The 27,710-nt window shown below is 35.9% G+C and overlaps 1 protein-coding gene and 1 pseudogene across 8 annotated transcripts in view; one reads left to right on the forward strand and one right to left on the reverse strand.

The window, feature by feature from the left end:
• Positions 1-27,710, forward strand: part of PHKB (phosphorylase kinase regulatory subunit beta) — a 245,101-nt gene that overhangs the window by 130,088 nt on the left and 87,303 nt on the right. For 6 of the 8 annotated variants that reach the window (XM_019012271.4, XM_063700179.1, XM_004057607.5 and 3 more), the window contains 6 exons: positions 4,154-4,249; positions 5,389-5,586; positions 9,887-9,944; positions 10,522-10,599; positions 12,756-12,914; positions 27,372-27,466. In XM_019012271.4, the coding sequence (XP_018867816.1) occupies positions 4,154-4,249; positions 5,389-5,586; positions 9,887-9,944; positions 10,522-10,599; positions 12,756-12,914; positions 27,372-27,466 (684 nt within the window). The remainder of the gene's footprint in view (positions 1-4,153; positions 4,250-5,388; positions 5,587-9,886; positions 9,945-10,521; positions 10,600-12,755; positions 12,915-27,371; positions 27,467-27,710) is intronic. The other 2 variants (XM_063700181.1, XM_063700182.1) reach the window with 1 other exon arrangement.
• Positions 14,667-20,534, reverse strand: LOC109023550 (NADH dehydrogenase [ubiquinone] 1 alpha subcomplex subunit 5-like; annotated as a pseudogene).

The following is a 27,710-nucleotide window of genomic DNA, read 5'->3' on the forward strand; positions in this document are numbered from 1 at the left end:
TAAAGGCCATTGGTATAAGGTTTTGGAAGACCTGATCGTGTGTCTTTAACTAAATTAATTTAGAACTTTCAAAAAGTACATTCCTTCTTGGTGGCAACTCAAGAGAGATGGTAGAGCCCCTCTCTCAAAATGAATGATCGGAAGATTGAGGTAGTGTTTCTCAGATCACACCACACAGGGGCAAAACCAGGAATTAAACCAATGCCACTCCGTAATGAATCTGTTAATAGAAGATCAACTTGTTGGTATGGGAAATTTCAGCTGTTGGACACTTTCTACTTTTAGAATTGGGAGCTGTGCATTTTCTTTGAAAACTCTTAAGCTGTTTTTTGCTTAATAATTATTGAGCTTCTGAAAGAGGTATCCATTTCACAAATAGTGTGAAAGGCTTGCCTTTTGCCCCTGGCTTCAGCATATGAGATAAAACAAATGTTAATTTTATTTTTACGGGCAGTTGTTGGGTGGTAAAGTTTTTTGCTTTGGTTATGATTATTATGCGTTCCTATACTTCCTCCTTTTTTTCCAATAATAACTTTCCTTATTATTCAAGGAAAAAAAACACTTTAAATCTTTTTCTGAAACTATTTTCCAAATTTATTTTTCTTTGGGACACTGAGAATAAGATGTGATAAAAAAGCCTAGTTTCTGTAATGATTTGTTTACAATAAAAGCCAATTTGGGGCAGAGCTACATTTAGAAACATATATAATCCTCAATATGGGAATCACATATTTCATCATGATCTCAAATATATTCTGTATAAATTTCATGACAAATATATTTAAATATTATTTAAATAATGTTTGATAATATTTAAACAGTAATATTTTAGTCTATCAGAATTTATTTTCATCAAATGTCATAGTGATAGTAAGCAACAGTTTTGTGATTCCTGGGTTCGAGTCTCAGCTCTGCTCTTTTGAGACCCTGAAAATTCATGTTCAAATTTATCTTTCTCTGTAGTTTGAGAATTCCTTTCACAGTATGTGCATGAGGACGAAGAAGCTTGGGTTGTGAGAGGGGCTGCTGGAAAGAGCTGTTGGGTCAGTAAGCAAAAGTTGGCTATTTACACATCTATTGCCACCACAGCCTTGGTGCAGAAGGGAAATTCCTATCAGTAAATACCCTTTCCGGAAGAATACATTTCTCCAGGCTCTGCTACAGAGCTCAGTGACAGCCTCATAACTGAACTAGGGGAGAAAATCTGACCATAGTTTTGCGGTGTGGTTTTGTTCCAGAATAAGAATGTGAAGATCATGTACGATAGGTAGATCCAATGACTAGTTGTACCTTGTTTTATTTTTTGAGTCTAGATGAGGGCAGCAAGTCCCTTAGCTCAGGCTCTGAGAAGTGATTAATGAAGAAAAGAAAGATCAGTCTTCAAATTGTTTTCTTTTTAATTGAGACCAGTGAGATCAGCAAAGTCTTATGTTTACAGTTGGTACCCTTGGCCTTAGGGACTGTCTCAAAAGTGGTTGTTGTGGTCATGGGATTAAGGGAAGTGCAGTGCAGCCCTTCCCCACCACTGGAACTCAAGTCCCCATGACAGTGGTCAGGTTTCAGACTCATCTTCCAGTCCCAGTGCATTTACTAGACTAAAACAATTATAGAAACTTGGTTAGGGAGTAAAGTTTGAGCTGTCAGTCTTAAAATAAGCTCTTTAGGTGGAATCAGGATATTATGGCAGAATTATAATGTTTTCAGGAAATGGAAGATGAAAATAAAATATCCAAAGTTATCTGATTCTCTGAAGTGACATATACATATAAAACATCCTTTCATATTCCTATCCTTAATTGGGGAAATCAAGATACTGACAAATGAGCCGAGACCAGAATCTAAAAGGTAATGACTAGAGAGATTGCTCATGTTATGCAAAGTGTTCAAAGCAGTGCAGACATCTAGCTTCCTTTGAAATTTGCAGGCCTTAAATTAATGTGTCTGATGATTTAAAGTAGGTGATAATTAATTCCATCTGTGGGTTCTCCTTGATGACTCTTAAAAAGACTTGCTTCTGGATTGGGAATAGCTGCCCATGACCTGGGGAGATTTTACCCTCCTGGAAATCTGGACCGTAATGCCTAAAGCATGGGATATTTTTGTAAGAAGACAGCCAAACAATATAGTTAATCACCCTTTGGTCTTGGTGTTAAAATATGGTAACATTATAAGATTATTTTTCCCTTTGGGCATATTTCTTAGGTTGGCAGAGAAAAATTGAGAGCTGAATAAATACTTTGATGAATTTAGACAAATAAGCCATTTATTTACTGCCAGAAAATAGAAGTTGGCTGTTTACATCAATCAAGTAACATAGAGAATTGCCAAATTTGCCATTTCACTTCATTATTTATGAATTATCCTACTTAGATTGTATCTTTTGAAAATTTAATTCCAGGCAGATAGTTTGGTATGCAAATAACTTTATTAATTCTTGGCCTAAAGATAAATTATAGCTCCTATTTTTTGTGTATTCATAGGCTCCTAACATATTATATCCATTTATTTCTCTGCTGTTTTGTTCTAACTACCCTACTTGCTCCCATTTCACCAAAATTCAGAGCCTAGCTATGGTCCTCACCTTCTCTATGAAGTGCCCCAACTTCCCTGGGGACTTGTTTTATAATTTTCTTCTCCCCCTTAAACCACTAACTTTGGTGAAACCAAGTCATGTGTTGTGGTATGCTGCCTTTTTGTTTTCTTAATAATCTTGTTCAGGACTGTTGCCTGGGTCAGCTCCTTGAGAGCACAGGTGAAATTTGATCTTGTTTGTTTTCCTGAAAGCAGAGTGCACAGTACCTTGCCAGCGGCAGCTGCTCCTGAACCAGTAGAGATGGGAGGTTGGAACTCCGGAGTGACAGAAAGGACAGTTTACCATTCATCTGGTGGTTGAGAGACAGCCTCACTGAATCACTGTTCATTTATTAATTTACTTGTCAGATTTTAAAAAGATTTTAAAATGATATTCTGAATGAGAAATCATTCTATTTTATGAGCTAATTTTCATGTACAAACATGGGCTACTAGGAAAAAAATACCTCTAGTGAATCTGACATCTGGATATGGGGTCTGGTGCTGCTAGATTTTGAAGTTCAGTCTAGGTGATTGGTTGGAGATATTTTTGTTTCAGTTTGAATGCATCTGTGAAGTTGGTGAGAATTGGGATGAGATTCAGAAAATAGTATTAAAATAACATGAAATTTATAATTCTCTTCTCCCTTTCCCCATGTATTTTTCTGAGTATTCTCCTTATTCCCATCCAGTTCTATGTGATTTCAAATATTTAGCTCCCCAGTAAAGCTGTTGAATATGGAATGCACTAGTTTTAACCTGGTTAGCAGATAGATTAAGATTTTCTGTTACACCTATTTGTTTTATTCAAGCTTTTTTTTTCTTACTTGAAATATATATATGTGTGTGTGCATATATACGTATATGGGGGAATTGTATAAAATATATATATATGGGGGAATTGTATAATCTAGTGTTTAAAGAATGGGCCTCTGTGTCAGAGACTTGATTTTGAAACTTTACTCTGTTAAAGTAAGTCTTAATGTCCTTTTCAGTAAAATGGGGAAAACAACATCTACATACGGATATTAAATGAGACAATCCATGTGACACATAAAGCATAGTGCCTGATGTGGTGAATATTTGTTCAGATTAGTTGCTTTATTGTTATTTGAGATTCTCCTGTCTTCATATTTTAATCCAGTATTCTTTTACATTCATCTAGATTGTATCTAAATTTGTTTAGTTTGATCATATAGTCAATATTTATGAGGAATGTACAACTCGGATTTTATGAATCTGCATTCTCATTCTTTGTCATGTTAGCTAAACTAATTGTATTTTCATTAAAATAAATGTCACTAATATATTGGCTATCTTGTAATCAGTACATTTTGATTTATAAGAAAGTCAAGGAAAACTAGGGAAAACAAAAATAACATTTTTATGATTATAAAATTAATGTTTATTGCAGGATATTTGAGAAATATTGAAAGTACAAACAAAATTTAAATCTTCTGGAACTCCACACTCAAGATGCAGACAATGTCAGTATTTTTGTGAAGTTTTCACAGTCAAAATGCCAAAGTTCTACAAGTCTTTTTTCTTAATTTAGGAAATGTTTTTCTTTTTCTCTCTCCAGGGCTGTTCATGGTCAGTTATATTTGTGGATCTCGATGCTCACAATCGCAACAGGCAAACTTTGTGCTCGCTGTTACCCAGAGAATCAAGATCACATGTGAGACATTTAATAATGATAAATTTAACATGAACTATTGTTTATGATTTCTATGTAGTTTTATCTTAATTTCCAATAAAGTACTCTAAAATGTTAGTGGTCGTCCAGAAGGGATAAGAGGACATGATAGATATTGCCCCTTACTCCTCTGGCCTGGGGAAGTCTTAGAAAGTGGACAAGAATTGTGGACACGGCTGCTTTGGCCTTTGAATCTTTTGCAGGAGAATAGAAAAATAGACTTTTCTTTTGGGGGAGTAGCAACATTAGGCCAAGGTGAATTATTTTTTTGCCATGGCATATTAGAAAAATATTTTTCATAGTGTATATATCTTTTGGATAAAATAACCTTCCATTCCTTATTTCTGTTCTCTCATTCAATTCACTTTTTCCCGTTGCCTGATGAACTTCTGTATGCTTATCCTACCTGATTGCAGAATTTTCTAGGGACTATTTGTGGTTCTGTTATTTAGAAAACACCCAAAGTGGAATAATTTAGTTATTCAAAACAACTCTTTTGTGTAAGTAATGTAAGATTATCATTAAAAAAAAAGGCTCCCCAAATAAGCAAATAATATAATACCCACTCATGCCACTACTCTAATACAATCTTGACAACATTTGGGTATATATGTTTTCACTTATTTTTAGACATATATAATATTTTTCTTTTACAAAGCTGTAAGAATACTTTTTATATTGATTGATAACCTAGCTCTGTGAATGGATATTGGGTATTGTCCCATACCAGTAAACAGATTTCTACAATATAAATTTTAATAATTGCTAATTTACTCAACTAATTGTTGGACATTTAGGTTGTTTCCTCTTTTTCATTATTATAAGCAAATTGTTGTGAAAAACTAAGTTGTGACAACTATTAAATTTTTGTGCACCATTTTAATTAATATTTTGACATTTGAGCCCATTGAATCTTGAAAATACTATCAACAAATAAAGTTTTATCTCCTCTGTAAGGTTTCCTGGAACATGCCATAGAAACATCTGTCTGATCCTGGGAGCAGAGTGTGCTCACTTTTGACTGCATAACCTCACTGGCTTTTCATCTCTATCATTCTCCTTGGGCTGTGTTGATCACATCGCTGTGGACACTCACAGTCTCTCTTTCTCATTGCCTCCAGAATACAGATGCTGCCCTGCTCCCCTGCATCAGTTATCCTGCATTTGCCCTGGATGATGAAGTTCTTTTTAGCCAGACACTTGATAAAGTGGTTAGAAAATTAAAAGGAAAATATGGATTTAAACGTTTCTTGAGAGATGGGTATAGAACATCATTGGAAGATCCCAACAGATGCTACTACAAGCCAGCTGAAATTAAGGTATTAAAAAATATTCCATGGTAATCGCATATCAGAGCAATCAAAAGCACAGATTCAGGAGACTGACCATTGGGTTTGAATTCTGGCTCTGCTACTTACTAGCTATGTGGCCCTGGGCCAGTTAATTAATCTCTCTCTGTGTTTAATTTTTTCATTGGTAAAATAATAATAGTACCTATATCATGAGGTTCTTACGACGATTAAATAACTTACATAAAAGTGCTTAGAATAGTGCTTGGCACATAGTGAATGCTCAGAAGTGTTAGCTCTTATTACCAGTGAGGTATTTACTGATAATGGGCCATGTTGATTTATTGGGTGAATAATTTTTCTATTGCATTTTCAGTCCTGTGTTTGCCTGATCCATACTATTTGTCTTATATAATATTAAATATCTGTTTGTAATATTCCTTTCAATCTATTAAGCAAATTCTTTTATTAAAACTGGTAGGCCATTCCATCTTCCCTTATCTGTTTCATTTAGACACTTTCTTTTAAAATATAGTCCTCTAAATGTTTAGTTTTAAAATATTTTGTATTTCAAAACACCTATATCACTATATGTAGTTTTATACTAGCTGCTTTTAAGCCATCTAGAAAATAGCACCCCAAAAAAGTAAGAAGTCATGCACATTGCTGAGGACTTTGCTTTAATGTAGTGTATTGAAAGGTATTTTGGTTTTTTGTTTCTTTCCTTTTGAGATGGAGTCTTGCTCTGTTGCCCAGGCTGGAGAGCAGTGGCATGATCTCAGCTCACTGTAACGTCCACCTCCTGGGTTCAAGCAATTCTCCTGCCTCAGCTTCCTGAGTAGCTGGGATTACAGGCACATGCCACAATGCCCAGCCCAGCTAATTTTTTTGTGTTTTTAGTAGAGATGGGGTTTCACCATGTTGGCCAGGCTGGTCTTGAACTCCTGACCAAGTGATCTGCCCTCCTAGGCCTCCCAAAGTGCTGGGATTACAAGCATGAGCCACTGTGCCCGGCTGAAAGGTATTTTGTATGCATGGGCATAATTGGCTCACTCACTGAAGGTAGGTGAGGTCCCTAGGAATCTGTATGTAGAAAATATGTAGGCAACATTATACCTTTTAAGTTGTTTGGCAATTAACATACTATATTAAAATTTAACATACACTTTTGCAGAAAAACTAGACAAGCTATTTATCATTTTATTTAACTTCTTTTTTTTTTTTTTAAATAGAGACCAGATACCCCTATGTTTCCCAGGCTGGACTGGAACTCCAGGGCTCAAGTGATTCTCCTGCCTCAGCCTCCCAAGTAGCTCGGACTACAGGCATACACCACCACATCCAGCTTTATTTAATTTCACAGTTGACTATCACTTGGAAACCATTTTATCGTGTGCACTTTTGAAATTTTAGCAGTGTTGGCGGTGTTACAATCTGTTAGGTTGGGCCAAAAGATCCATTTATCTCTTAAACACCTTCAAATGTTTCTTTCCTATTTAATACATTTTCTGTGCCAATATTTACAGCACTTACATTTGAATTGGACCACCTGCAACTAACTACCACCTCGCACACTTCCAACTTTGGATCTGTCCAGCAAGCTTTCTGCACCTTCTGCTGAGCACCACCAAGGAAAGCCACAGCACTGTGGGTAGGAGCTGCCCCACAGTCAGGAGATCTTTCTTGGTTCAGCCTCATCATTGCTGTCAGTTCTTGTAAGTCCTGCTATCTGACTCTGCCAGGAACTCCCCATGAAAGCTTTTCCAGCTTTTTCCTGTTTGTACTCAAGTTCGCAGACTTTCCTTTTTATTTTCTACTTGATAGCCTTTCATTTCTGCATGGTCTCCTCCACTGTGTCTTTCCTTCATCCATACTTACCTCCATCTCTCTTGCCTCACAGAAGGAGCTCTCTGTTCTAAGGCTAACCCATCCTGCGTATACCCCATCCTATTCTCTTTTACTTTCTTGACACCCTCACTTGTTTTCTTCTGTGATAGAAGGATATCTATTTCTCTTTCTTTTTTCTCCTCATCTCCATTTCTACTTCTCTGTCTTGTTTCCCCAACTTAAATTAGCTTTTTTCCTCATTAAGCACATTGATGTTTATCATTGAGAAACCAAACGAAACCCTTCCTCAGCCCTTTCCTTGTCCACCTCCATCCTCTTTCTCTTGGTGCCACACATCTGAAAAGCATGGCCTCTACTTGGTGTCTCCTTGTTTACATCCCGCTTACTCTTTCCCCTTACAAACTGGCTTACTTCTGAGCACTCCCCAGTAGCTGTGCTGGCTTCAATCCATTTACATTACTGAGTCGGAGTGGATGCTTTTCTGATCTCGTTTCACAGAACTTGGCATTTGAGTGTCTTTGCTGAGTCTTGTTCGTTGGAACATTCTCCATTGGCTGTGACCCATTTCTTTATTCTCCACTTCTCTCACTTACTTCTTAGTCTCCTTTGCAGGTTCCTCCTCTTCTGCCCCCTCTTAAACCTTGCTCTTCTCCTAGGGTCCATCCACAGCCCTAGCTCTCTTCATTCTGGCTGTGAACTCTTAGCTTCAGCTATAGCTATTAACCACAGATCTCCATCCCTAACTCATACCTCTCCTCAAGTGCCCACCCCTGTATGCAGCTGCCTTGTGAACATCCTCGCTTAGATGTCTTACAGTTTGCCTGTATTCAGCTTCCACTCCTGTGCCCAAGCCCTATACCTGAGAGTCATTCTAGGCACTTCCTTCTCACCCATCTACCTTTGTCAATCACCAAGGCTGGCAGATTTAGCCTCCTAAAAATCCTAAAATTCTGTTTTTTCCTCTCTATTACTCCCTGGTTTAGGCTAATGGATCTGGGGCGATTTTGCCCTCCAGGAGACATTTGACAATGTCTGCAGACATTTTGGGTTATCACAATATAGTAGGTACTACTGACATCTGGAAGGTAGATACTGGGGATGCTACTAAACATTCCTGCACCACACAGGACAGCCCAACAACAAAGAATTATTTGGCCACAATGTCAGTAGTGCTGAAGCTGAGAAAGCTCAGTTTAGGTTGTCATCTTTTCTCTTTGGATTTTGCTCCAGCAGAATTCCAGCTGGTCCTGTTTTTTGCCCTACAACTCTCTTCAGTATTACCAGCTGCTCAGTCTAGCAAGTAAATATAATGAGTAAATCTGATCCTGCTGAGTATTCACCTGTGGTTCTCTTTTATTTCCAGACCAAAGTCTTAGCTACTTAGCATGACCTGCAAGGCCCTTCCCGATCTGGCTGGCCTGGCCCATCTGTTGGGTTTCAGTTTTCACTACTTCGTCCTTGCTTATTCCAGAAATAATGAATTGCTGGTAGATTCTTTAACATACTTTGTGATTCTGTGCATCTGTGGTTTGTAACTGTTACTTCCTTTGCCTTGAGTTACCTTAGCTCATCTCCCCAGTGAAGTCCATCCAGCATTAGCTGAAACATCTCCTTTCCTGTAAACATTCCCTGATTCCAAGGCAGACTCAGGTGTTCCACTCCCTATGAGCCTGACATACCATGTGTAGATATTTCCTACTGCATAGTAGTTGTTTATTTACATGCTGGCCTCCCTATTAGGCTGTGAGCCTCTGAGGGAAGTTCTCTGTCTTTTGTCTTAGTAGCTCTCTGTCTAGTTGGTTCCAGGCATTAGTAAGTATTCAGTAAATATTTATTGAAGGACTGCAGTTTGATGGACTGAATGAGTGAGCTTTTGAATAATAAGACCTGAGGAAAAATTTTTTTAAAAAAAGGACAAGGAAACTGCTTACAAAATCAGTTCAACTTTATTGCTATAAACAAATCTTTGACATATCGCCTAACTATAGTTCTTCTAATTTAATTGTTAGTGGCTGGGCACAGTGGTTCATGCCTGTAATGCCTGTAATCCCAGCACTTTGGGAAGCCAAGATAAGAGGATCTCTTGAGGCCAGGGGTTTGTCCAGCCTGGGCAACACAGAGAGGAGACCACATCTCTGAGAAGAAAGAAAGAGAGAAAGAAAGAAAGAAAGAAAGAGAGAGAGAGAGAGAGAGAGAGGGAGGGAGGGAGGGGGGAGAGAGAGAGAGAAAGAGAGAAAGAAAGAAACAAAGAAAGAGAGACAGAGATAGCCAGATATAGTGGTTTGTGTCTATAGTCCCAGCCCTCCCACTTGGGAGGCTGAGGCAGGAAAAAGGATCCCTTGAGCCCAGGAGGGCAAGGCTGCAGAAAGCCGTGATTGTGCCACTGCACTCCAGCCTGGGCCACAGAGTGAGATCTTGTCTCAAAATAATAATAATAATTTAATTGTTAGTGTAAAATTTAATGTTTTATTTTCTGTTTTAGCTATTTGATGGCATTGAATGTGAATTTCCCATATTTTTCCTTTATATGATGATTGATGGTAAGTAAACTTTTTCCTGAAATTTAGGCAAGCTTTTTCCTGAAATTTAAGCTGTAGGATTTAAGTGGTTTAAAGAAGAGCAGAAATAAATTATGACTCTTTTCAGCTGGAAAAATAGACTGCGCTTCAGTGATGTTAATTGCCCTGCATTTGTATATACTACTCTTTTGCTTTCTGAGTGAATGCTAAATCATTTAAAGAATTAAAAAAACACTTGGAAGCATTTAAAAAATGATAGCATATATATTTTGTTCATATTTACAAAGAAAAATTTTTGTTAGTAGAAATCATTAATACTGTAATCCATGATAATGTGAATGTCTGTAACATTTATACTTAGGAATAGGGAAAATTCAATTAAAATTCAGTTTTCAATTCTAAATGCTAACATGACTTTCTAAAACCAATTTCGGAAAAATATCACACAGAATTGCATTTTTTTTCCACTTTAATTTTACCATTGGCATAGAAAATTACCAAAATAATTGTAACTGGGCTAATATATTTTTTCTAAGGTAAAATTTTTGAGATCCTTATTAAGCTCAGCTGCTATTGGATTTTATATTTTATATTTTAGGAGTTTTTAGAGGCAATCCTAAGCAAGTACAGGAATATCAGGATCTTTTGACTCCAGTACTTCATCATACCACAGAAGGTATAGTTGTTTTTTTAAGAAATTCTTCCTACCAACATTTCCTGAATGTTTATTTGAAATGTATAAGTGAGTCCTTTGTAAAAAACAATAATTTGTATTAAATTGAAAAAAATGAATGATCCCTGATATGAAATCAGAAAGAAGATTAAGCAAGACAAAGATGGAGATGAATCTAGGTGGACATGGCAATAGTCATTCCAAAATAGTTTGTCAGGTGGACTGAGTTCCTCCATCTGTTATTTACTATGTAACTCCATTACTCTGTATAGAAAGTGACTAGTTTTTATCCAGGTCACCAAAAATGCTATAGTCAGGTGAGTGCCCCTCCTGCGGAGGGCTACCTGGAGAGGTTCTGCTCTTGTCTAAAGGCACTAGAATTGCCGAGAATATTCTGGCCCCCTCTTTGGAGTTTTTTCTAGGGTCCTTAGCATTGTATTTTGAACATCTGCCATGGTGCTAAAACATCATCCTTTCAGGATGGATTTAATATTTTAGAAATGGTCAGAAGGCCCAGTCTTAGGAGTAAGGGTATATTGGTTTCAGTCAAACACCAGCAGGGACCCTCAAAAAACATAGCTGAATTTTCCATATAACTGGAAAACCAATTTTCAAAGGAATTCCAAATGAGATGTTCTAGATGTCTTTGGGGCTTTAAAGTATTGACAATCACAGCACTGAGCCCCATTCCTATCTCACATGAAATTTGTGATATTCTTTGGGGTTTTCCACAGATATCTCAGAGTAAATACTTAATATTATATGCTCACAAACATGCTTGTAATGTTAAAAGTTGTGAAATGTTTATGGATAAACTGATTTCAAAGTGAATATTAATTTTTAAAAGTTATATTTGTCTTTATGCTACAAATAATCACTTGTCCAATGTGAGAAATAATGTATTACATTTTGTAATGCATGTAATATTTGAAATCCTTTGAAGCAGATCTTTTAATATTTAGTATTAGATCTTTGATGCATTGAGATGTAGTAGTTTAATGTACCTCACTTCAGGCTTCATCATGTTCAGAGAGTGATGTTCAAAGTATTATCTGTATATCATAGACCTTCTTACTGATTTTAGACACAAATATTGTTGATTGATATGTAAGGAAGCAAAATTTTAGGGAAATCTGTGCAATTTCATTAGAAAAATTAAGTTTACTGTGGGCTAATATTTCAAAAAGTCTCCTGTAGCATCCTACATAGATTGTTGATTATTTTCCCATTATATCATCCACAAAGATTCTACTATTAAATAATAATTTTAGTTCCTACCAACCCATTTTTAAATGGTCACGGGGGAGATGGCTTTTTCTCTTCGGTGATATTGAATGGCAGATAATGGGCTTAATGTTTAAATGGGGATTTCTTTGCTCTAGCAATGGCTCAGAGTTATAATTCTTCGTTTAAGATTACACAGTATCTCATTTGTGAAGCTTCTACAGAATAATCCTATTAAAAATAGCTTCCTCTGTGGCTCTAAATATTTGCATACTGTGTATTTGTTGATTCATTTAAAGGTATTAAAATTAAATGTTGTTGAGGGAGATTATGTACTTATTGTTAGCCAAAGCATAACAATCTGCTGTTGAGTTAGTGTTTTAAGTCAATTTTTTTCTCCATGATTTTCACTGGCAATATCTGAAAGGAACCAGAATATCCAGCTTTCTATAGCTTATCAAATCTGTTGCCTCCTGTATAAGAATTCTCTCTCCCTGCTTTCTAATCATTACAGTGTCTTGAAGGGAAATTTTGGGAAAGACAGTAATTTTGATATGGTTCGGCTGTATCCCCACCCAAAGCTCAGCTTGAATTATAGTAATTCCCATGTGTCAAGGGTGGGGCCAGGTGGAGATAATTGAATCATGGGGGGCGGTTTCCCCCATACTGTTCTCATAGTAGTGAATAAGTCTCAGGAGATCTGATGGTTTTGTAAATGCATAAGCCCTCTTGCCTGCCACCGTATAAAACGTACCTTTGCTCTTCCTTCGCCTTCCACCATGATTGTGAGGCCTCCCCAGCCATGTGGAACTGTGAGGCCATTAAAACTCCTTCCTTTATAAATTACCCAGTCTTGGGTATATCTTTATTAGTAGCATGAGAGTGGACTAATACAGATTTGTTATATTTTAAATACTTATTTTTAAACTCCATAGGATATCCTGTTGTACCAAAGTACTATTATGTGCCAGCTGACTTTGTAGAATATGAAAAAAATAACCCTGGTAGTCAAAAACGATTTCCTAGCAACTGTGGCCGTGATGGAAAACTGTTTCTTTGGGGACAAGCACTTTATATCATCGCAAAACTCCTGAGTAAGTGGAGAAGATTGGGAATGGTATTTTTTTCCTTGTTATTAAGCTATTAGAAATAAATATGCCTTTGCTGGTGTTTATGTTGTATTTGGGTGGTGTTTCATGGTCTTAAGAGGTCTTTAGGGAGTTTCCTAGTATCTAGTGGTATATTAATATATCTATTTCACTGAATGATGATGGACAGTTTCTGGAAAGAAAGCGAAATAGGTATGGGTACCATTTGTGATCATTTAGGGGGCTGCATTTGGCTTACTATATAGGTTTCATGCAGAAGATTATAGAAACTTTGAGTTACTTTTATATGATATGTTAAAAATTCTGACTTAAGAAAACAGTAACAGTCATGCTTGGTCATACCTTTAGTAGACCACTTGCCAAAATGTATTGGTCATCTCAAAGTTCTTTTCTTTCCAATAAATATATAGTGGCAATTTTAGTTGGAGGTTTAATAGGACCATTATTCATTATTCTTTGAAGAATTATTTTTCATCTTCTCCTACAACTTGAACTGAATCATAGCACTCTTGCACACTTTGAAATGAAGACAAATTTGATAAACACAGAAAAAGCATTATGCATTCTTCCTGCAAATTCCTTGTTCAAATTTTAAACGTTGTTAGCATTTACATCAAAAAGGCTATCACTTTAGAGTCAGAATTCCTTTATGGCAAAATATTTTGAAATAGGCTAACTGTAAATACTGTACCTGCACTAAAAGAACTGCCTACTGTATAAAATACTGTTATGATTTTTGTTGTTTCTAGCATTACTGCATAAATGCTAATAAATTTGTGCCATAAGAGTAATCATCTTCGGTTTTTAAAAAAATATTCCATTAGGGAAGAATATTTCACAGGACAGATTTCCAATTTGAGCTTTACATAAAATGATATGTAAGAACAGGCAGAAGCTAACCAAATAAGTGAAAACTAAGTTAACGCTGTTTTCAGTTTGCTCCTTTCCTAACTATATTTTCTGGGTCTCCATATATACCTAATGCTAATTTAAGAACATGAAGAAACATTTTCTTCCTCCTTTAAAGGGACAGCTTTTTGACAAGGTGTTGATATTATTTATAGGCTTTGCTTTTAGAATTTCCAAAGCGGGGGGGGAAAGACACATGAAATAGTTTTCTTTTTCTTTTTTTTTTTTTTTTTTTAGTGATTCCGCTTTTAATTTATAGTCGTATGACTAAGATGTTTTGAATATAAGCCTATCCATATGCCAGATATAAATTTCAGGAACTCTTAATGTCTCTTACAGAAACTCTACCTCTATCCTGATGTAATTAGGTTGATTAAGAAAATTAAAGGCCACGGGCCAGAAAACTAACTTCCACAAATGCAACAAAAGGAAAAGTTTCTCCAATAACCTCTGTGCAATGGGAAATCTTTCTTTTAAGTGCCAAGTCAATTTCTTCAACTGTACAATGTATTCTAATTTGAAGGTTTTCAAATATAATATAGTAACAACAAAATATAATAAAACTAAAACTATCAGAAAACAGAGTAAATGGTATAATTCAAATAATGACTAAAATAAAATGACATTATGGATTTTGTAATCAACCTATAATTATATATTTAAATTTTGCTTTACATACATAAGATCACAGCTGAGGTTAACCATAATTTCAAATTTTATCACCAGCCACTTGTGCTATTTTATCACGTTTGAAAATATTCACTCATATTATTTACCTCAAACAGTGATCTATAAATTTGTTTAGACTATAATAGTTAAGGACCTTTTCTTCTTCAGGATAACTTGAAAAATTAAATGATATATTGAACATACTACTAAAGAAACTTTACTTTTTGATTATGGTCTCTGCATTGAAGATCTGTAGGAATTTTTCTTTAATAATTTTCAAATCTTCCCATGACCTCTCTGTTCATATAAATATCATCTTTGAAATAACCTGTGTGAATACTTTATAAATCAAAAATGGATTCACATGACCATATTACCATAATCACCAATTTTAACACTCTCCTACATATTTTCTATATCACTTTTCTTGATTATAAAATGTCAGTAATATGAACACGCCCTTAATATAGCAGAATATTTAATTACATCAGTTTCCCATCAACACACCAAAGTCACTTAATAATTATATTGGCCATTTCCACTGATCGGCAGGAGGCTCTTCCACTAATGGCTCCCATGGTTTCCACTCCCTCATTTTTCTTGCCAGATTTAGTTCATGTTCAGCCTAAAGAATCACCTCTTCTAATTGACTGCCTTGAAGTTGGTCTTCTAATTTTTTTAACATCTGGTTTTGCTTTAACCATAGCCAGCTTCTCATTTGTAATCTGTTCTGTATACTTTCTATATGCTGCATTTTTAGGGATTTCCTCAAGAACATCAAGAATCTTTGTGTACAATATTCTTAGCCTCTCATGTGGAGTATTGCACACGGCCAATCCCACAAGGCCAGTGGTCTTCTTCAGCACACCCGCCCTGACAGCGCCGACGATTCGATCAACACATGAAATAGTTTTCTTAGAATCAACCCAAGTTGGGAAGGTTATCTCTGGTTAGAATGTTATTTCTGTCTCACTAGCATAATTACAAAGAAGCTTTGTTGTTACAGTTAAGTAAAACATATTTTAGTAGAGTACTAGTTAACTTATGTAAGGATAAGAATTTTAACATTAGAATTATAGGTTTTTATGTTCTATATTCCGAAATTACAAATGAGCATGAGGAATTTTTTTCTGTGATTCTGAGGCTAAAAACTGGCACCTGGGATCTGGGATATGAAATTAAAACCTTCTTTATCCTGCTTTTTGCCATATATCCAGCCTGGGTTTAGTACAACTAGAAAGAATGTTGTTTGAGCAAAGCCTCTAGATAAAATTGACAAGGCTAGTGAATTGAGAAGGTGGAATTGACTACACCCTACATAAGCAAATTGAGCTTTAAAAAAAGAAAAAGATTGACAATAGTATCAGTAAAAAAGCATTGAACTTTCCGTAATAAATGTGTTGAATGTAGACAGGTCTTGAATGAAGATAGTATTTTCTCATATTAAGACCAGAGTGAACAGAAGTAGTACAGGTCATGCCTCCATTTCTGTTTCATGACCAAAAAGAAGAAGAAATACTGCAGAGCTGCCGTTAAAGAAAGTCAGTTTCTCTTTTCCCTGCTGATCTTCTGAAAAGGCAGTGAGAACATGAAGACGGTATTTTGCATACTATGAAACCACATACATATCTCCAGCTGAAAAAAAGAAATATTGCATATTCATTAGTAGTCTAGCCTAGCTTTGTGTTATCTGGTTAACAACCCACTGGTTAAGACGCATAACGTCTCAGAAGATTGAATCATTTAGTTGCTCTTAACTATTGTATACTAGCCCTAAGAACCATCAGACTTCTATGGATTTTCATTAAGATTCCAGATACAAATTTACTTAAAAAGTCTTTATTCATTAAAGGAGCCTCAGTTGGATCTCTGCTTGACAACATTTTGTGGGCAGCTAATTGTGGTTACTGTTTTTACATGAAAATAATGTAACAGTGAATCTTTAAAAATATATGACTTTCACTAATTCAGGCCAGTTTGTATCTCAGTGAAGTCTAATAATATTTTGCTTTATGTATGCCTAAGTAAATAATTATATAACAAAACTCTGTGACTTCTATTCAATTGTTAAAGGAAAGACACAGTATGCTGTTTCCTGAACCAAGGCCTGAACTCCCCACTGTGCTCTTAAAAAATAAGTAATTATTCACAGTATTTCCTTTTCTCTTATAAAATTTATACTTTTAGAAAATCAATATTTTCTATATAGCTGGTAAATATATTATAAACATGTACACTTGAAACCCCGTAAGACGTATCTTAAGATATATTTGACGTGTCTTAGAATAAAATGGTCGTTAGTTATACCTTCAACTGTTATTCAAATTTGAAAGTTTAGAAACCATTCATGTAAGACCAGTCTAAAGAAAGCAGAGTACCTTTTTTGAGCTATTTGCAAAAATAAATAACCTTAAAAGTACAGTCATTCATTGCTTAATGGTAGGGCTACATTCTGAGAATTGTGTCATTAGGTGATTTTTAGCCTACGACGTACCTAGCCTATATGATATAGCCTATTGCTCCTAGACTATAAACTTGTAGAACATGTTACTATACTGAGTACTGTGGACAATTGTAACACAATGGTAAGTATCTGTGTACCTAACATATTTAAACATAGAAAATGTTTATACGTGAAGATGTCTATACGTGAAGATACAGTATTGTAATCTTATGGGACATCTTTATGCATCATCACATGATTGTATTTATTGCATTAAAAATCACTTGAGGCTGGGTGCAGTGGCTCACGCCTGTGTCCCAGCATTTGGGGAGGCTGAGGCAGGCAGATGGCTTGAGCCCAGGAGTTCGCGACTAGCCTCGCTAGTAGATGGGACTACAGGTGCATGCCGCCACGCCTGGCTAATTTTTTGTATTTTTAGTAGAGATGGGGTTTCACCATGTTACCCAGGCTAGTCTCGAACTCCTGAGCTCTGCCCACCAGCCATGATGGTGCATAGCTGTAGTCCCAGCTACTCAGGAGGCTGAGGCCAGAGGATCACCTGAGCCCTGGAGGTCAAGGTTGTGGTGAGCCATGATTGCACCACTGCACTGTAGCCTGGGCAATAGAGTGAGACCCTGTCTCAAAAAATTGCTTGAAAATTTTGATGTTTGAATTGAAATTTTTTTTGAGATTCAGAAAACTAAAGAAATATAAAGTTAATGATAACATTACTCTAAAACCATTAGATAACCATTATAAAGGCCATTATATAACTTTAATATATGTTCTTATTCACTATGTCCTAAAAAGAGATACTATCATATCAGCTTTTAAAAATCTGACTTCTAGGGCCAGGTGTGGTGGCTCATGCCTGTAATCCCAGCACTATGGAAGGCCGAGGCAGGCGGATCATGAGGTCAGGAGATCAAGACTATCCTGGCTAACACAGTGAAACCCCATCTCTACTAAAAATACAAAAAATTAGCCAGCCATGATGGCACACACCTGTAGTCCCAATTACTCAGGAGGCTGAGGCAGGAGAATCGCTTGAGCCTGGGAGGCGGAGGTTGCAGTGAGCCAAGATCATGCCACTGCACTCCAGCCTGGGTGACAGAGCAAGACTCCATCTCAAAAAAAAAAAAAGCAAACAAAAAAAAACTGACTTCTAGACTTCAGCTTGTCTTTTCCATATATGCAACCAACTTTTCTTATCCTGTACATCAGACATTCATAGCGATGATCTTCATTCAGGTACTACTACATTATCCCAGCTCATTAAAGATTAGAACTTTACGTATTGTATAATTTAAGGCAGGTGAATACAATAATTTTTTAGGGTGGATATTTTGAAAACATTAATAAACATGAATGGTTAAAACAAGATATATTCTCTTGGTAAACTTAAATATTAAGCAATTTTAGTTAACTACAACTTTCTCTCCAATATACACAAACTCCCAGAATACTCAGGTTAATGAAAATTTGCTTGAATCTCACAACATAATTTTTTTTTAAGAGACAAGAGAGTTTCACTCTGTCACCTAGGCTGGAGTGCAGTGGTACCATCATAGCTCAGTGGAGTCCCAAACTCCTGGGCTCAAGTGATCCTCCTACCTCAGCCTCCTGAGTAGCTGGGACTATGGCCACAGATCACCATGCCTGGCAGGATCTTTTTCTTTTGGGGATGGGTATTATTTAATTTCCTTGGAACACTAACAAGCTACTTTTAAAGTGATAAAATAGATACAGAAGTACTTTAAAATATCCAAAGTGTTATGTATATACGAAGTTCCCAACTTAATTTCTTGGGTTCCCAAAGTTCTTTGGTAAGTGATTGTTTGGAAGCCAATTTATTTTTCCTGTAGAAATTATATTTTAAATGATTATTAACACCCAGCAAACTTGTAACCATGGGGTTACGGATTATTTCTCTGACATTATCATCTTTTTCTTCTACTTTCTCCCTCCCTAGCTTCTCTTCCTTTTTTTTTTTTTTTTTCTTTTCTTACATTTTTCCTGTGCTGTAGTGAAAGGTCAAGAGTTTGTGGATCATGAGCTTAGGAATCAGACAGTCCAGGATTTGAATGTAAAATCTGCCACTTACTACCTGTGTGATCTGAGTTTTCTTAACTTCCATGAGCATTAATTTTTTATTTTTATGTTATAAGGATTAGCTGGTAAGGAAATACACATAAAGCATTTAGTATGGGACAAATACATGTTTAAATGGTTCTTCCACTTTCTGTTCATACTTTACCATTCATCTACTTGTTGATCTCTGCTTCTATTTATAGAGGCCTACTCTTTGATAGTGACTATGGTTATCCAGTAGCTCACTAACAAGAGTTATAGGAAATACTTCTCTCTGTCTCTCTCTCTCTCTCTCTCTCTCTCTAAGGGCAACCTAATTATTCTGACACACCACTTCCTAATTCCAGTGTATGTAACAAAAATAAGTCCTTTTGCATTTGATTTTATTCATGACATTTCTTGCCCAATTGATCTCAAATATAAAAGCTACTGAGTAAACCTGGAAATCTAATGCTTTTTAAACTTAAAATCATTCATCAAGTGTCCCCTAGTGTATATAAGGACATAAGAAACTGAGGTCTTGATTTTCTTTGATCTGTTGTCTCCAAATGCAGTTGACTCTTCAGGATAGCACGTGGTTTTCTTACTGCTCCGTTCAAGATAAAATGAATAGATAAGAGTGTATAGGTATATTTTTACATGTTGGTTGCTAAGAGATTTCCCAGTTGTTGCACTTCAGGAAACTTCAAGAATATTTTCATTATCTTTCTCATGTTACCCATGTGATGGCTAGTGACCTAAAGTGGGATTTCTGTGTAGCAGGCATTATAAACATCGGGAAGCACATGTAGTATTACTTTAAAGCCTTCACCTGGGAAGACTTTCTTTAGCTTTATGTATAAATAACTGACTTTCTTTTTTTTTTTTTTGGAGATGGAGTCTCGCTGTGTCGCGCAGGCTGGAGTGCAGTGGCACTATCTCGGCTCACTGCAACCTCTGCCTCCAGGGTTCAAGCAATCCTCCTGCCTCAGCCTCCCGAGTAGCTGGGGCTACAGGTGCTCACCACCACGCCCAGCTAATTTTTTGTATTTTTATTGGAGGCGGGGTTTCAGCATGTTGCCCAGGCTGGTCTCGAACTCCTGAGCTCAGGCAATCTGCCCGCCTTGGCCTCCCAAAGTGCTGGGATTACAGGCATGAGCCACCACGCTTGGCCAATAACTGACTTTCTTAAAGCTAAAATGTTTTTATTGAATTAGTACAAGTGCTAGAAAATTTGCATAGAAATTATTCTCATCCTTACATATATTAGTAAAGTTGAATATGAAAGTAGTAATAGAGTCTGAGAGGGCTTTTCATACATGTTGTCACACTGATTTTCAGAAACACTACTATAATGCCTGCCTTAAAATATGTCACATTCTGTGCTCTGCCTCTTACAAACATCATCCTAAGTAATCCTCCTAACATCTCTCTGAGATGGGTACTATGTGGCATAGGTGAGGAAACTAAGGCCCATAAGAGTTTAACAACTCACCCAAGGTTACAGAGCTCATGACTAGCAGAGTTTATTGATTTATTCAGGATTCTACAGGGTGCTTGTGTCACCTGTAACCTCTGTGGCATTAAATATTCCTATTAAAAACAAAAACATTGCTCACCTAATAAGATAATAAATTGAGTCTTGTTTTCATTTATATTCTGACTATTAGAAACATATTTCTTAGTCACTCTTCTGTGAATTGTCTAGTAATTTTTTTTGCCCATTTAATCTTGGTTTTATGGTTTTTCTTATCAGCCTACATGAATGTTTTATATATTAAGTGTATAAAACCTCTCTGATATTTTCCTAGTTTGTTTGCCTTTAAATTTTGCTTTTGCTATATTTTCATGAGCAGAAGTTAAAATCTTTACACACTCAGATCTACCAGTGTTTTCGTATTTAGTTTTTGCTGTGGAATTTACCATTTAATTTTAGAAAGTCCATCCTTGTTAATCAGTTGACTAAAATGCATACACACTCACACACACACATATATTTGGAATTTTCTGGTATAATATGAGGTTAAGGATCTGCATTTTCTTTTTCTCCAAATAGCTCATTTCATAATACATGTGTTACTAATATGTGTCACCACAGCTGAGAATCAGCTAGGCTTTGAAGTACATAATTTTACCCTGTAAGTATCTGCTGAGCCTATTTTAGTATGTCCTATGTAATTTTTGTGTTATGATAAAAAATACTTGCTCTGTTAAATTTTCTTTAAATTATTATTTCATTAAAGAAACAGAGATTTTTCTTAATATTTTCTTTTTACGCTGGACAGTTTTTGCTTGGGGTGAGCCCAGGGTATATTTTATAAACCTTCTGTGAAAAAAAAATTAATTAACTTAATTCCTATTTTCTAAGGATTTAAAGACAGATATCTCCATTTTATAGAAATTCTTGATTATCTTGGAGGTGTGGTGCTGTACTGTAAATGTAGAAAGCCATTATCTCTTACCCTCGTTCTTTTATTTTCATTTGAAATATTCTGTAGTTTGTTGGCTATAAGTTCTTTCAGGATTGTCACTCTTCACCAGAAAATCAGTTTCAGTGAATTGGCACAATAAAGGCCTCTATTTTTTCCTCCTGAATGATAAAAATCAATGCAGTGGGGAAAAAAATGTGCCCATAAACTTGACCTTTTAATGATATTTCTCACATTTACCATTATGGAAATTAAAGTAATGATTATGGCAATTAGTGTTTCTGTATTTGCTAACCCACTAATTTATTATTCTGCTTAGTAAGTGTATTGAGTGCCTACTAGGTGCTGGTGGCTCTGCTAGGTACTGGGCATCATGTATAAGAAGCATACAGTCTATGAGGTTATACATGAGCACGTGGTGTAAGTGGGAACATCAAGCTAGATGAAGTGTGGCACAAAGAGAGAAATACGAAGGAAATGCAAAGAAATAAGCTTTTGGAAGACTTGGTTAACCATTCGATTCTTACCAATTTTAATAGATTAGCATTTATGCTTTACAAGGATATAAGGTTTTTTAATTTATCTGTCACTATTTATAAATGACAAAATACTGTAATAAAGATAGAATTTAGTTTCTATAGCATGACAGTGAAAACTTGTTGGTTTTAGAAATTTTTTCACATTCTCAGTGATCATACAATTGAGATACGGAAATAATTTACTGCCTATCTAGAATATCAGTGTACTAATCAACCCTGTATCATGAGCTAAACTGAAATTAGTACATTAAAGTTATATGTCGATATCTGCTTTTATTGGTTTGGTTTAAATTTTGAAAAAGTGTATTTTTTTTTTCAGAGAGAAAGAAGAACATTTGTAATATGCAACCTGATTTCGATAGGAAAAATGTAACATGTCTAAATAGTTTTTTTTATTTCATCCTCCTTCTGGTATTATTTTCACCCATGTTATGTAGAATGTCAGTGTTCTTAAAGGGCAGGATTAGTATGTGATTAAGAGCCCAGACTCTGGGAGTCGACTGACTGTGTCTCAGGTTTGCTCTGTACCAACCACCAGGAAGTTGCCTAAACACTCAAGTGCCTCTGGTTCATCATCTGTAAAGTGATAAGGTTGTTGTGAGGATTAATGAATGAATATATGTGAAATACTTAAAACAATGCCTGGAGCTTAATAACTGTGTAGGTATTGCTGCTGCTGCAGAGGCAGCGGTGGCTCTGGCAGACTCTGCTGCTGCTCTTCCTCCTCCTTCTTGTTATTCTACTGTTAATACTACTTTAATTATTATTGAAAAGATCTTCCAAGAGTTACTAAAATCCTTTGGTGATTTTGTCTCAAATAACAATGCAGATGTGCCTGGAAGATACCCCAGGATAGAAATCTAGTATAGAAATATTCCTAAAACTGCAAAGAAATTTATAACCATTGGTTCCTTGCTTTGTCATATTCACTACCTAAAAGCAATTTATAAAAAGCTATGGAAAATGAACGGTAATCTTTTTAGTAAATATTATACATGGGTACATTTATACAAAACTCAGCATAGTATTGTTTTTAAGTGATCAGTGTAGAGCCAAAGATCAAGAATGAAATAAACATGTTTTATAGCTTACATGCAGTAAAAATGAAGAAGTGTGCCGACTCACTTTAGAAGTTGGATTTTTGTTTTTGTTTTTGTTCAATTAATTTGCACATGTGTGAGCATAACTAAGATAACTTTACAGATGCAGACTTGCTGGGTTGGAAAATACGCTCACTGTAAATTTGTGTAGATAACTGACAACTTGCACTCCAAGGAGGTTTTGCAGAATTGCATTTCAGGGGCTTTTCCTACCACTACCACCCCTCCCCTGCATGTTCTCTTCCAGGCCCATGGAGAAATCCTGCTGTAGTGAGTGAGCCTCCGGTGCTGATGGGTATCCTTCAAGTGTGTTACAGCAGAAGACATCAGAGAACCACAGACTTAGTGCCTTCCTCCCCACTGCCTCTCACTCTAAATTTCCATCCTCGTTATACCCTAGGATTTTATCAAAAGTTGCCATAAGGAACTACCACGTTAAAAGGGCTTCCATTTTTACAGTGCAACAGCAATTGAGGACGTTGCCTTCATGTTGGTCAGTGCCCCATAAAAAAACGCCCCTTCTCAGAAATCTCTTTTAGAATTTTGTATCAGGAAACATTATTTCTTAACAAACTGATTTCCTTCCTATTATTTTTCTGATTTTTCTGAAAGAAATCTGACTTCTTTCCTATTATTTTTAAAATAGCTTTATTGAGATGTGATTTACATACCATATATTTTACCTATTTAAAGTTTACAATTCAGTGATTTTTGGTATATTTATAGAGTTGTGCAACTGTCACTGCCATCAGTTTTACAATGTTTTCATCATCTCCCTGCCAAAAAACCTCATGCCCAGTAGTAGTCACTCCTCAATTTCTTCTCATCACTTCACCCTCTCCCCCAGCACTAGGCAATGGCTAGCCTACTCTCTAATTCTATAGATTTACCTATTTGGGACCTTTCATGTAACTCGAAACTGATAATGGGCCTTTGTGTCTGGCTTCTTTCACTTAACATAATATTTTCAAGGTTTATCCATGTTGTAGCATGTTTCAGCGATTCATTCCTTTCTTATGGCAGAACAATATTCCATTGTATATATACATTACATTTTATTTACCCATTCATCAGGAGATGAACATTTGGGTTGTTTGCACTTCTTAGCTATTATGAATAATGCTGCTATAAACTTTATATAAAATTATTGTTTAACATATTTTTCATTTCTCTTGGATGTATACCTAGGCATGTAATTGCTGGGTCTATGCTAAGTCTTACATTTAACATTTTGAGCAACTTCCAGACTGTTTTCCAAAGCTGCTGTATCATTTTGCTTTCCCATCAACACTATTTGAGGGTTTCTGTTTCTCTACATCTTTGCCAACACTTGTTCTTACCTATTTTCTTTTTTTAATTGTAGCATTCCTAATGGGTATAAAGTGATACCTCATTGTGGTTTTGATTAGCATTTCCCAAATGACTAATGTTGTGCATTTTTTCATGTGCTTATTGGTAATTTGCATATCTCCTTTGGAGAAAAGCCTATATAGACACTGTGGCTAATTTTTAATTGGGTTTTTTTCTTTTTATTATTATGTTGTTATGAATTCTTTATATCTTCTAGGTTTAAATCCCTTACAAGATATCTGATTTGTGAATGTTTTCTCACCATTCTTTGGGCTGTTATTTCACTTTCTTGATGGATCTTTTGTGGCACAAAAAAGTTATAATTTTGATGAAATCCAATTTATCTCTTTACTTCTTTTATCACTTTTGGTATGATGCCATAGTTTTGTCTAAATCAGTCACAAAGACTTACTTCTATGTTGTCTTCTAACAGTTTTATAGTTTTAACTCTTACATTTAACTCTTTGATCTATTTTGAGTTGATTTTATATATGGTGTGAGGAAAAGGTCCAGCTTCATTCTTTTGCATTTGAATATCCAATTGTCTCAGCACTATTTGTCAATAAAAAAACTTTTTTTGGCTGGGCATGGTGGCTCACGCCTGTAATCCCAACACTTTTGGAGGCTGAGGTTTGAGGCCAAGAGTTTGAGACCAGCCTGGCCAACATGGCAAAACCTTGTCTCTACAAAATCACAAAAATTAACCAGGCATGGTGGTAAATGCCTGTAATCCCAGCTACTCAGGAAACTGAGGCACCAGAATTGCTTGAACTTGCGAGGGGAAAGTTGCGATTGTGCCACTGCACTCCACCTGAGCAACAGAGCAAGACTCTGTCTCAAAACAAAACAAAGAAAAATCCTTTCTCTCCCTACTGAATTGTTTTGGCACCCTGTCAAAAATCAGTTGACTATACATGCAAGGGTTTATTTTTGGACTCTGTATTCTATTTCTGTCTCTATCCTTATGCTAATGCCACACTGTTAATTACCATAGCCTTTGTCCTTTCCAATCTGATACTTTTTATTACTTTTTCTTTCCCAGTTTCCCTGGCTGGATCCTCCAGTTCAATGTTGAATAGAAGTGGTGAGAGTGGATATCCTTGTCTTATTCCTGATCTTTGGGGGAAAAGCATTCAGTCTTTTACCATTGAGTGTGATATTAGCTGTAGCTTTTTCATAGATTCCCTTTATTAGGTTGAATACATTTTCTTCTGTTCCTACTTTGTTGAATGCTTTTTATTCAAGGATGTTGAATTTTGTCAAATGCTTTTTCTCAGTCTGTTGAAGTGATCACATAGTGTTTTCCCCTTTATTTTGTTGATATGGTCTATTAGTAATTAACTTTGTGATGTTAAGCCATCCTTGCATTTGTGGGATAGATTCTACTTGGTTATGATGTGTAATCCCTTCTTTATGTTACTGGATTTGGTTTGCTAGTATTTTGTTGAGGATTTTTGTGTCTATATTCATACAGATTTTGCTTTGTAATTTTCTTGTGATACTTTGATTTTGGTATTAGAATAATACTGACCTCTTAGAATGAGTTGGGAGGTGTTCACTCTTTTTTTGTGGGTGGGGGGGGGCACAGTTTGTGAAAGGTTGGTTTTAATTTTTCTTTAACTGCTTGGTAGAATTCACCAGTGACGCCATCTAGTCCTGAACTATGTGTGGATGCGTGTGTGTGTGTGTGTGTAAAGTTTCAATCACTTTATGTACTTCTTACCAATCTGTTTAGATTTTCTATTCCTTCTTGAGTCAGTTTTGGTAGTTTGTGTCTTTCCGGGAATAATTCATCCATTTCATCTAGGTTATCTAATTTGATGGCATGTGTTTGTTGATATTATTCTCTTATAATCCTTTAGTTCTGTAGTAATGTTTCTTTCTTGAATTCTTGATTTAGTAATTCGAGTCTTCTTTCTTCTTTTCTTGGTCAATCTAGCTAAAGGTTTGCAAGTTTTATTGAGCTTTTTAAGAAACTACTTTTTATTTCCTTGATTCTGTATTGTTTTTCTATACTGTTTCATTAATTTCCACTCTAATCTTTATTATTTCCTTCCTTCTGTTGCTTTTGATTTAGTTTGCTCTTTTTCATCCACTGTCTTTTTTTTTTTTTTTTTTTTTTTTTGAGATGGAGTCTCTCTCTGTTGCCCAGGCTGGAGTACAGTGGCACAATCTTGGCTCACTGCACCTTCCGCCTCCCGGGTTCAAGCAATTCTCCTGCCTCAGCCTCCTGAGTAGCTGGGATTACAGGCACACACAACCATGCCCAGCTAATTTTTTTTTTTTTTTTTTGTATTTTTAGTAGAGATGGAGTTTCACCATGTTGGCCAGGCTGGTCTCAAACTCCTGACCTTGTGATCCGCCCACCTCGGCCTCCCAAAGTGCTGGGATTACAGGCATGACCCACTGTGCCCAGCCATCTCTCCACTGTCTTAAGGTGGAAAAATAGGTTATTGATTTGAGATTTTTCTTCTGTTTAATATAGGAATTTATAGCTATAATTTTTTCTCTGAGCATTGTTTTACCCACATGCCATTGATTTTGGTGTTTGTCTTTATTTTCATTCATCTCATCAGAAAGTATATTAGAATATATTTTCTCATTTCCCTTTTGATTTATTATTTGACCCATTAGTTATTTAGTAGTATGTTTTCATTTCCACATATGTGTGAACTTATAAGATTTCTTTCTGTTATTGATGCCTTAATCCATTCCCTTGTGGTCAGACAATATACTTTTTATGATTCAGTCCTTTTCTATATATTGAGGCTTATTTTATGGCCTAGTATGTGGTATATCCTGGTGGAGGATGTTTCATGTACACTGAGAAAAATGTATATTCTTCTCTTGTTGGAGTATTTCTAAAAGTCTAGTTGGTTTATAGTGTTATGCAAATGCATTTTCGATAATGTCATTCGCCTTCTTTTTTTCAGCTGATGAACTAATTAGTCCTAAAGACATTGATCCTGTCCAGCGCTATGTCCCACTGAAGGATCAACGTAACGTGAGCATGAGGTTTTCCAATCAGGTAAAGAATTATTGTATTTCTTGATTTAGACTCGTCCAGAGACATTTAAGCTTAATTGAAGAGGAAATTTTTGTTCTGAATAGGTTTTTGTTGTTCCTTCTGATGGAAAGGTTTCTCCCTCTTCTGGTTAGTTAAGATTTACTTGTGGTAAAGGGCTATTTGTTAATGAGGAAGTAGATTTCAGATGGGTCCAACAAAGTGCCTTGCAGGTAAACATTTCCATCTTCAGAATGTTGAGTTTAAG

This window comes from Gorilla gorilla, chromosome 18 (genome assembly GCF_029281585.2).
Source record: "Gorilla gorilla gorilla isolate KB3781 chromosome 18, NHGRI_mGorGor1-v2.1_pri, whole genome shotgun sequence".
Taxonomy (NCBI): domain Eukaryota; kingdom Metazoa; phylum Chordata; class Mammalia; order Primates; family Hominidae; genus Gorilla; species Gorilla gorilla.